Source organism: Centropristis striata, chromosome 17 (genome assembly GCF_030273125.1).
Source record: "Centropristis striata isolate RG_2023a ecotype Rhode Island chromosome 17, C.striata_1.0, whole genome shotgun sequence".
In the NCBI taxonomy this organism is placed as follows: domain Eukaryota; kingdom Metazoa; phylum Chordata; class Actinopteri; order Perciformes; family Serranidae; genus Centropristis; species Centropristis striata.
The window spans coordinates 14,907,786-14,918,995 of record NC_081533.1 but is presented as its reverse complement, the minus strand read 5'-3'; the positions used below and the strand labels follow the sequence as shown (position 1 = coordinate 14,918,995).

General features: G+C 38.1%; 1 protein-coding gene across 1 annotated transcript; it reads right to left on the bottom strand.

Annotated features, from left to right (window-relative positions):
- Positions 1-247: 247 nt before the first annotated feature.
- On the bottom strand, positions 248-3,289 carry LOC131989195 (transcription factor Adf-1-like). Its single transcript, XM_059354393.1, has 3 exons — positions 2,790-3,289; positions 1,040-1,193; positions 248-905 (listed from the first exon to the last, which is right to left on the bottom strand). The coding sequence occupies exons 1-3, from the start codon at positions 2,920-2,922 to the stop codon at positions 248-250; spliced, it is 945 nt and encodes a 314-aa protein (XP_059210376.1). The 5' UTR covers positions 2,923-3,289.
- Between the last annotated feature and the right edge of the window lie 7,921 nt (positions 3,290-11,210).

The window sequence follows — 11,210 nt, the reverse complement described above, 5'->3', positions numbered from 1 at the left end:
AATCACAGCAAAAAAAATATAAAATCACAGCAAAAAATATCTTTAAATATAAAATTACAGCAAAAAAATAGAAATATAAAATTACAGCAAAAAAAATATAAAATCACAGCAAAAAAAATATAAAATCACAGCAAAAAATATCTATAAATATAAAATTACAGCAAAAAAATAGAAATATAAAATTACAGCAAAAAAAATAGAAATATAAATCACAACTAACCAACTATTTACAAATTGTCAAACATATTTACAGATCTGAGTATCCGCTGCTGCCCTCCCCCAAATGCAGGTAATCCTCTGAGGCCAGCATTTGTGTGAAGGGCCCTATTGGCCTAAATGGCGGGGGATGTGCAAATGTATCTGACCTCTGCAGAGGTACAAAGTGTGTGTGGGATGTAATAGGGGGTTGACTTTGAGTATAGCTTGGGTGTGGTGATTGCTGTGTTGATGAAGGGCTGTTTTCAATGTTGTGCAGCAGGTTTAAAATTCCTATTTTGGCCTGCCTCCTTTTGTTTTGGTCCAGTCTGTGGAGTTGTGGGATGAGGCTCAGTGAAAAGTAATAGCACTCATCAATTTCACTCTCTGGTTTTGAGATTGGCTCTTCTAAAATAGACAGGAGCCGGTCTTCCACATCCGAGCTCTGTGCTGGTCTGTGGCTCCTCCTTGGGTTGGTGCGACCCCCCCTCTCCCTTGGGCTCCGGGACCTGTGGGGCCGAGATGTAGTAGGCCCCGGCACAGACTGTGCTGTGGAAACCGTCTGTGCTCCACTCACTCCACTTGCCGTAAGAGAAACGGACACTGGTGGCACTGATGCAGTGGAAGGAGCCTGTTCATCAGATCCACATGCAGATACTGGTGTGGATGGTGTGGATGACCTCTCCTCCTCTGCTAGGTTGCTTTTCGAACTACAAAACAAACACACAGATAAACAAATTAGTCACATTGGTGTCAGATACACAATAATTATCTATTACTTAATTTGAAACGTGCCTTCAAAAATGTTATATCATAAAAGTAATAATAATAATTTTATACAGACCTTCTCGGCTGTAGGTGGGGCAAAAGAAAAGACATGATGTCTATGTATTTCCATGGCTTTTGTGATCCCCCTGCTGAGCCGCTGGCAAACACCTTCTTTCGGCTCCTGACAAAGCAGTCCCTCAGTGAACGCCATTTTGCCTTGCAGAGATCAACTGAAAAAGGAGACATATTTAAAAAAAATATACATTTGACTAATCTTTTTTTTCTTTTTTTACTTCACAGGTACTTGGCTTCTGGGGACTCACTTATCAGCCTAGCATTCAGCTACCGCCTCGGCCACACAACAGTGATAAACTCTGTTCACAACGTGTGTGCTGCCATTGAAAAAGTTATGATGAAGACTTTTTTACCACGGCCGACTGAGGAGACATGGAGACAAATAACACAACGTTTCTGGGAAAAGTGGAACTTCCCAAATTGCCTGGGAGCACTTGATGGAAAACATATTGTCATCCAAGCACCACCCCTATCTGGTAGTCAATACTTCAATTACAAAAAAACATTCTCCATCGTACTTCTGGCACTCGTGGATGCGGACTATCGTTTCAGGTGCATTCAGGTGGGGGACTTTGGGAGGACATCTGATGGTGGGGTCTATGCAGGCTCAGATTTGGGGAGAGGGATGGAGAACAACACTTTAAATGTTCCTCCAAAAACCTCTCTGCCTGGTGCTGCTCACATCGGGGATGTGCCACATGTGATGGTGGGAGATGCAGCATTCCCTTTGAAGCCCTACCTAATGAGACCCTACCCAGGACAGAATCTCAGTCAAAAAAAGAGGGTTTTCAACTACAGACTCTCCAGAGCCAGGATGGTCGTTGAAAATGCCTTTGGCATTTTGTCCTCACGTTGGAGGATTTTCCATAAAAGGATAAACCTTCACCCGAAAAATGTGGACACACTTGTGGTGGCCGCATGCATCCTGCACAATTTCCTCCTTGCCCCAAGTGACAATGTGCAGCTGCTACAAGAGGCAGAAGAACTTGGGAGATGCATGGCACCCGTTAGAAATATGGGAGGAAACAGGGCATCCAGAGAGGCCTGTGCTGTCAGGGAGAGCTTGGCAACTTTTTTCACCTCCCCCGAGGGCAGTGTGTCATGGCAGGGCAGAATGGTTTAAAATGACTTCAATAGAAGTCATTAACTTGACTTGGATACTATACATTTGTATAGAGGTTGTTGTGAATTGTACTATACATTTGTATAGAGGTTGTTGTGAATTGTGAGTGATTTTTTTTCTTGAAAATAAAGTTGTCTGGCAACTTCTTGTCAGCCCCCCAATTTGCAAGTGTGAAAGTTCTGTGGCCATTGTTATGTTATCAGGACACCAACAGCAAGGCAGAGGCAGTCTCTACAGCACCTCCCCCCACCACAGACTCAACTTAGTATTTTGGGTAACACAGCAAAGATTTACCAGGTCTTTTTTAGATTTAACAAATGTCAAACACAATTATATATACATATATATATATATATATATATATATATATATATATATATATATATACTATTACTTTAACTTAGTATTTCATGACCTGATAGAAGTTATATATATATAATACAAATTATTCAAACGCATTAATAGAAGTTAAATACAAATCATTGAAATAACTATATAAATAACTATCCATTGCAGGATAGTTTTTCATGGGTTTTCTACATGTATAACTAGAGAATGTCTCATTTAATGTACAAGAACAGATCATTTGCTTTCAAACAACACTTTTTGGACCATATTATTAACTTACCATCCACCCCCATTACTTCTGCAACTGTTTTCCAAGCCACTTCCTTTCTATAGTTGTCCTTATATAAAGGATGTGACGGGTCATATATAATAGGATGATTTTGGATTTCCAGAATAAACATCTCCTCATCCATGGTGTCAGTGGGGTGAAAAGACAATGAAAACCTCTAACCTGTTGACTTCAGGTCTGTCCCCGCCCATCATGACGTCTTCAAGTTGTGAAATACGATCCGCCGTGAAGCCGAGGTATTTTATTTTGAAAATATACCGGATGTTTTATTTTGTGTCTGTGCACGACTTCCTGTCCCGAACGATCTGCTCTGTGCTGAATTTATGCGTAGTGCTCCGTCGTCCGACAAAAATAGAAGCTCTGCGCAAGTGTTGCGAGGGCTGTCGGATGGCCCTGCGTTGTCGGACTCATTACGCAGTGGATCTGCAGTCGGTGGAATCTCACACATTGATTATAATGGGTGCGCAACGGCTCCGACGACGGATCTGCAGCCGTTACGCATCCAGTGGAATCCAGGCGTAAAATTATAGTGAAAATGTCCTTTGTTTTCGTTTTTGTCAACTTTTTTCATACAAGATGAAGATCCATCAGACAAAGGAAATAAAGGCAAAATTTACTGTGACCTCTTTTAATCTCCCACCAACAAATACCCCATTATAAAAAACTAAAAGTAACACTAAAACTGAAGCTTTTCAAAAAATAAACACTAAACAAAAACTGGCAAACTCACTCTAAAAACTCATTAAAACTAACTGAATTTGAAAACAAAAAATCACAACAAAATTAAAACTAAAACTAATGAAAAATCCAAAACTATTGTAACCTTGCAAGGGAATTCACTGTTATAATGAGGGCCCTCACAAAGATAGAAGTACAAGAATGTGTGTGTGTGTGTGTGTGTGGGTGGGTGGGTGTTCTTGTACTTCCTACATAGTGAGGACCGGTGATTTTGAGATTTCAGACTTTGTTTTAGGGTTAAGGTTACAATTAGGTTTATGTAAAGGTAACCATGTATTAGGGTTAGGGTTGGATATTTAGTTGTGATGGTGAAGGTTAGGATAAAGGGTTAGGGAAACAAAAATTCACAACGAAATTAAAACTAAAACTAATGAAAAATCCCAAACTATTATAACCTTGCAAGGGAATTCACTGTTCCAATGAGGGTCCTCACAAAGATAGAAGTACAAGAATGTGTGTGTGTGTGTGTGTGTGTGTGTGTGTGTGTGTGCAAGTGTTTGTGTGTGTGCACATGTGGGGCCACACCTGGCGCCTGCAGTGTTAACGTGCGTTTCTGTCTGTGGCTGCAGTGATCTTTCACAGCGTGACTCGGTGGCCGGGCGCTGAATATCACACCTCTGATTCTGGTGCCAACTGAGCTTTCAGCACACAGACACAAAGATAAGCTCTCCGTCTCCGCTCTGAGCTTCATATGCCCACAATGAAGAGGGACAGGATTACATCAAATAAAAGTGGGCGCTCGCTGTTAACAAATCTGCTGCAAAGTCGCATGCTCTGGATTCCTGTCAGTCGAACCCAAAGCGACGAGTTGCTGCACACACCAGCTGCCATTCTGTGGAATTCAACCAAAGATGTGATATTGATTTGAGGGGGGAACACAAAAATGCCTTTAGATTTCTTAATAAAACAACATGGAAAGTCGCTGTTGTCATTGCTAACAATCTGATGGGCTATGTAAGGCGCTGGCTGGGCTACTCCAATTAAATTGAGGGACAGAATAAAGGGATTGCTGCATGCTAAATCACAACCTTTTCTCATTTCCTCTCTTTGTGTCCCCCCCCCCAAAACAAAAAAAAATGTGTCACTGCGAATCAATTCTGCCACCACTATCCTCGATATGCAACAAATAAAAAGTGACTGACACCAAATTATTTCCCAGCTGATAGATGTTATACTAGCTTTGTCAGTGTTGTCACCTCTTTGGAGAGATCTTTCTAGTTTAGAATAATTGAAAGAGTAACTGAGTTTCCAGACGAGTCGAGAATTGGTGGAAAAGTTGGCACAGGCAAGATTTCTTTCCTTCTTTTTTCTTCTTTTATCACCGTCATTTCGTTCCTTTTTTTATTCAGAGGGAAAATAATGATATTGGACTGCCACGGGCAAATAAATAAATAAGTATAAAAAAAGAAAGGAAATGAGCATTGTGCGACGTAAAATATGACTTCAAAGTCATGACACTGACAAGACAACAAAGCCACACGGATCGAGGTACTACACACCTGAGGTTCAAGAATTCGTCATTAAAGAAGAAAAATGAAAAACAAACAAAAAAAAGCATTGCAGAAGGACAGCAACAGTATGAGATGTTGACTATTTTCTCTTATATTGCCCTGGATTCCCCTAAGTCAGCTGCCAAAAGAGTTGTTTTGATGAAGAATATGAGTGATGCTTTTCCAAGGGCAGTCCTCTGCGTCCATCTAGATTGCATTTAAACTGAGGAAGTTGTGTAGAACGTATATACTGTAAGATATGACGCTGCAGGCTGGGCCCTAGTCATTATACAACAGTGTAGACACACCCACAGAGATGTGATGCTAATATTGATACATGGAATACATCTTTATGATACACATGAAACTGGTGACTGGACAGAAAGCTGTAAAAAAAATCCTGCCATAGACCAGTGGCTGCTGTCCTGTCCTCACTATTTCAACAGTTGTTGTTGTTTTTTTTAGTTTTTTTACCACCAACATGTCTAACTTTCTATTACTTTAACCATTTACTATTAGCTATTAATCCATATCATCTATTAGCTACTTTATCCATTTATATTAGCTATTTTATCCATGTATATATCAATATTAGCTATTTTATCCATGAATTTATTGCTATTAGTAGCTATTTTATCCATTTATTCATTACTATTAGCTATTTTATCTATGTACATATTACTATTAGCTATTTTATCCATGTATTCATTGCTATTAGATATTTTATCCATTGCTATTAGCTATTTTATCCATTTATTCATTACTATAAGCTAGTTTATCCATTTATATTAGCTATTTTATCTGTGTATCTATTAATATTATCTATTTTATCCATTTATTGATTACCATTAACTATTTACCTAGGTACTGTATATATTCCTATCAGCTATTAATATATAATATTAGCTAGTTTATCCATTTAACCATTAATGTTAGCTAGTTAATCCATTTATTCATTACCATTAGCTATTTACCCAGGTATATATTAATATAAGCTATTAATATATAATATTAGCTATTTTCTCCATTTAACCATTGATATTAGCTATTTTAGCAATTTAACCATTAATATTAGCTAGTTTATCTGTTTATCCATTACTATTCGATATTTGATCCATTTGTCCATTTATATTAGCACTTCTCTCAATGCATTCATTAGTATTAGCCATTTTATCAATTTATCCATTATATTAGTTATTGTATCTATTCATCTATTACTATTAGCTAACTATTTCAATGGTTTAACCATTACTCTTAGCTATTTCACCGTTCATCTTTGCTTCCACAATTTTACAATTTCAGCTGTCACCTTTTTCCCACAATTATTTTTTAGCTATTTCAACTGTTTATCTATTACTTTAAGCTATTATAATCTATGTCCACCATAGCTGTGCTGTAGAACTGGATACGGCGCCACTGCTCACTCTTGCTTCCATTCTTCCCCGGTGGCCACTCTTGGTATTGCAATTAAAAAAAACTCCTTTGGCCCAAGATGGATTTTCCCCATAGACCACCATTAAAAAAGTGAGTCTGTAAAACTGTTAATACACCGTAAATTATGCTTGTATTATTAATGTTTGGTCCTTGGAGAAGCGATTTAAAAATGTGTGATGGGTTCAGTTCTAAATAAAACATTCAGGATTTTAACCTTTTGCCCAACACAGAGTCTCTGCTAGCTTGTTTTCACACACTCTCACATAGTGCTCAAGTGTTAGTTGACTCCATATGTGGATATGTGTGTGCAAATAGAAATAAGTATCTTCTCAAATTAGCTGAGCTGCTCCACAATCTTTCCAGGTAACCCCTGGCAACTGCGGACGTACCCCCTGTTGTCCTTGGTTGGAAATAACAGGCAGAAATTCACACTTGATGGAGTTGCAAATAGCGTTGCTTCCTCTTTCCCCTGTGCTTGCAAATACCACTACACAAACATTTACATGTGACGTACACTCTCCAGAACCCTCCAACCTGCCCCCAAACACATCTCTGACACCGTGTATCTCCTGTTGGTGTGTGCGTCGCTTCATTAAGCATGTATCCAATCAGTCACACACACACACACAGCAGCTCGGTACATCGCGCCGCAGTCTACTCCCGACCTATAACCCGTCTGTCAGTCAAACGGCTGGAGTTCATTAGAGACACTGAGAGCCGGTGACAACTCCCCACGGATCTGACCTGTGTGTACAAACGCAGGTGATCTGACCCTCGAGGAGGATATCAGCACGTAAACAAAGATATTGTGTCACTTGAGAGGAGGAAAAAAAACGAGCAAAAACACTCAGAGATCCATAAAAACAGCCTGTGGGATGCTCGTGGTCTACACGGAGAGGCAAGTAGGGGGAAAATTGAAAAGAAAACAGTGTTTTTCTGTTTCTGCTGCAGGTTGTTAGGAATTAATAAAACACCAGCACATAAATTGAGCCTGGTGGCCAGTTAGCTGGAGTGTATGTGTGGCTAAAGAGACATTTAGACTCAAATAGATCCCATTCAGCAAGCAACAGATACAACATCTGAGGTACAGATGTATACATTGAAGATCAAGGGTGTGATTTCTTACGACTGCATTTTAGATGGATGGATGGATGGATGGATGGATGGATGGATGGATGGATGGATGGATGGATATATTTATGTTACAGATATGATGAAACTGCAATTTTAAATATGTTTACAGTGCAGTAACTTAACATATTTCATGCTCAAATGCATGTATAACAGTATAAACAGGAATACAAAAGGTTTGAAACAAATACAAAATAACCACTTACTGTGACTTCTTTTTTTTTTTTTTCATTAATTGCAAGAAATAATTTTGTGCATTTTTACACTGCACTTTTAAGATTTCATGCACAAATGCATGTAGTTGTACTGAGGGCCACTTCAAGTGAGGGTGTGGGCCATATGCGGCCCCCGGGCCTCCAGTTGCCCATCCCTGACCTAGATATTATCCTCATTTTACCTGTTATATGTTATACTTGCAACCTGTATTCACATTTGAAATATTAAAAATTCTGTGTTTTGAAACATAATTTTCAAGATCAGATTTTATGTTTTCCTTTGTTTCTTTTGGGTTCAACATTTTGATCAAGTAAGTCAAAGTTAAACATTAATTATCAGGACATATAGGGGAGGTTACGCTGAAAAAACTGATACCAACATGGCATGGTAAAAAAAATTTAACAGATTGTCAGATTTAACAGACATAATAGCCGAAGATTTCCGAGGGTTAATTAGACACTCAAATGAGCACAAATGTCCTTTTTAATGCGAGTATCTTGCACAATAGTCTCTTCACTTCATCCAACATCCTGAATTACACTGGCTGCCCCAGAATAGGTTTTATATAGTGGATAAACACAAGTTAAGGAAATTCAGTTGTGTGGCAAAGAAAGTCTTAACACTCTATCCTGTTAATAAGATTAGACTGTGAAATATTTATTGGAAAAGGCTTAATAATAAATGGCGGGTATTAAAAATTGAATTAATTCAAATTCCATCCATGAATTTTTAAAGGTACATTATTAAGAGTGCACCAACAAGCCATTCCATTGATGTAGTGCTGTAACGCGGAAACTTAAGTCCCACCTACCGCTCATCCATTCATTTCCCCAACATGCTCAACAGAAGTCTTTAGGAAAGACTAACGGGCCGGTTTGACAGCAAGGTGAAGTAAAGTGCCCCCGCCCCTCCTCCCTCCCTCCATTTAGCATTAGCACTCACACCTTCCTGTAAACTGATTGCTGACAGGAGGCGAAAAACGGGCCCAGGGTCAATAATTTAAGGAACTTGAGGCTAATTTTAATCTATTACCCTGCTATGTGCATACAGTGTGTCAAAGGTAAGGCCGGAGAGGGATCCGTCATGTGATTCATACTCCGGGGAGAGAATTAGTTTCATGACACATCATAATTTAATACATTTTAAGGAACTCAGCATGACTTTGCCAGGCTGATGGAGGGAAGGAAGGAGGGGAAAAAAGCAGGAGGGGAGGTGAAGAACGAGAGGGATATTAAATTATGGAGCACCTTAACAGAGCAATCTGTCTTAGAGAGACATGATTGCTTTACCGCTGTGGATTGATGGTAATCTGTTTGTAAGGGGCCTTGTAAAGGCTACAAAGGCTGTAATGGGTGGAAACTCTGAGCTCCGGCTCGGACCATAACAGACCAGCGGATGGATCACCTATGGGGTACATTTAAATATAAACTTTATGATTCAGTACCACTTTTTAATAAGGTGTACTTTATAAGGGGCTTAGGTAATGGTAGCCTACGGTAGAGTTGTAATATTAATGGGTGATAAATCATTCATTAATGCTTTATAGGTCAATGACAATGCAATGATAACGTATCGCTTGCCAGACTGTTAGAAAAGTCAAGAAATTCTAATTAATTCATATTAAGACTACATAAAAAAAGACACAAATTAACACAAATAATAATGTCAGTAAATAATACATCAAGCGTTGTTCTCTTTCTGTTAAACCGTCAAGAAGAATTGCAGCATGGTCAACCCAGATTATTATTACAGTACTGATCTATAAAGCAAAGTATGCATAAGTAATTACAAGTTGTCACTTAGTATTAGTTCATTAATAAGAAGCTTTTGGTTGCCAGGTTGAAAAACGTATTGAGTGTGCTTGAAACCCTTTTATTTTTCTTTTCTATCTCTAACTCTGTTTTTGGAGTTTTTATTACTATTTTATTGTTTTACTGTTTTTAGTATTTTATTTTTCATTTCATTGTTTTTATTTATAACTATTTGTGTATGATTTTATTACATTTTAATAACTGTACAGCACTTTGGTCAACTGAGGTTGTTTTTAAATGTGCTCTATAAATAAACTTTGACTTGACTTGACTTGAAAGAGTACATTATATACTATTTACCGGGCTAAATCCTAATTATTCTTGAATTTTTTCAGTGTTTTTTTCAGTTGACTACTTCTCCCGGAGTTTTGGTCGCACATACAATGAAAAGGTATCAAATCGACCGGCTCGGCCATGACAAGTGTGCTATGACTTTTCTAAGGGTTTCGGCAAACTGTTTTCAAACTATTCTGCAAAAACACCCCAAAAGTCCCCCCAATGTTACCTTATGGAGAGGCTAGAGTGGATGACATCATAGCGAGAGTGCAGAGGGAGAGAAATATTGGTCAAAAAATAAAATTGGAAACTGCCCTCGAGGCTGCAAATGCCACTCTACAGAAATAATTTATACATAGAAATATAGGAAAATGTGTCTTTCTCACTCACATTCGTCTGCTAAAGCTGTCAGTTATAGTTTGGGCGTAGGATGCACAGATGCACCACAACACGCACATACAGCCTCATAGACCGCCATGGTAAAAAGGCGGGAACATTTCTGGAGGAAAGCAGAGGTACCAGTTTCTTCTGATAGCTCTAAAAAAACAATTTCTTCATTTTTCTTTACAAAACACATATGTAGATGTTCAGGAAGAACTCGGGATGCTCAAAGTGAAGTCGGTTCTCTGATAGGAACTACACACTTTAACTACACACTTTAATTTTTATTTTCTAGTTCAAGATTAAAATTAACAGTCCAGTTAAGAAGCTGTTTATTAAAGAATACTCTTCAGTCAGGCATTAAGATAAATTAAAAAGGTTGGAGGATGACAAACATTTGTAGCCACAGCGGGGTTTTTTTCTCACAATAAAGCACCTTTTCTTCTTTAATGGCTTATTACTGATCAATAAAGCATTGATAAATAATGTATTACCATGAATAAACAAAAGTTTCATAGTATAAAGTATTCACAAATTTTGACTAATGAAGAAGTGCTATGTTAACTAAGTTCCCTAGTTCATTGTCTGTCTTTTTTAAAACCATTATCACCCCCAAAAAAGGCTAAATAACTCTTTTTCCTCAACATAACCAAAGTATTTTTGTTGCCAAAACCTAAACAAGTACTTCTGATTCTCCGAGATAGCCACATGTTGAAAACTGCAACCATTTCCCAACATTAAATAAAACAGTCGCATGTTTAAAACTGTAAACATGTGACTGTTTTAAAACCTTAAAAAGAACAGTCACATATGTTGTTTAAGAACGACCTTTTCTGTTGTTTAAGTATGAAAAATGTTGGTTATTTTGTCCTTTCTGCCTTAAACATGCCGTATTTTCAGTATCTTTTCATCAATACAATAGCAAAAGAAGGAGC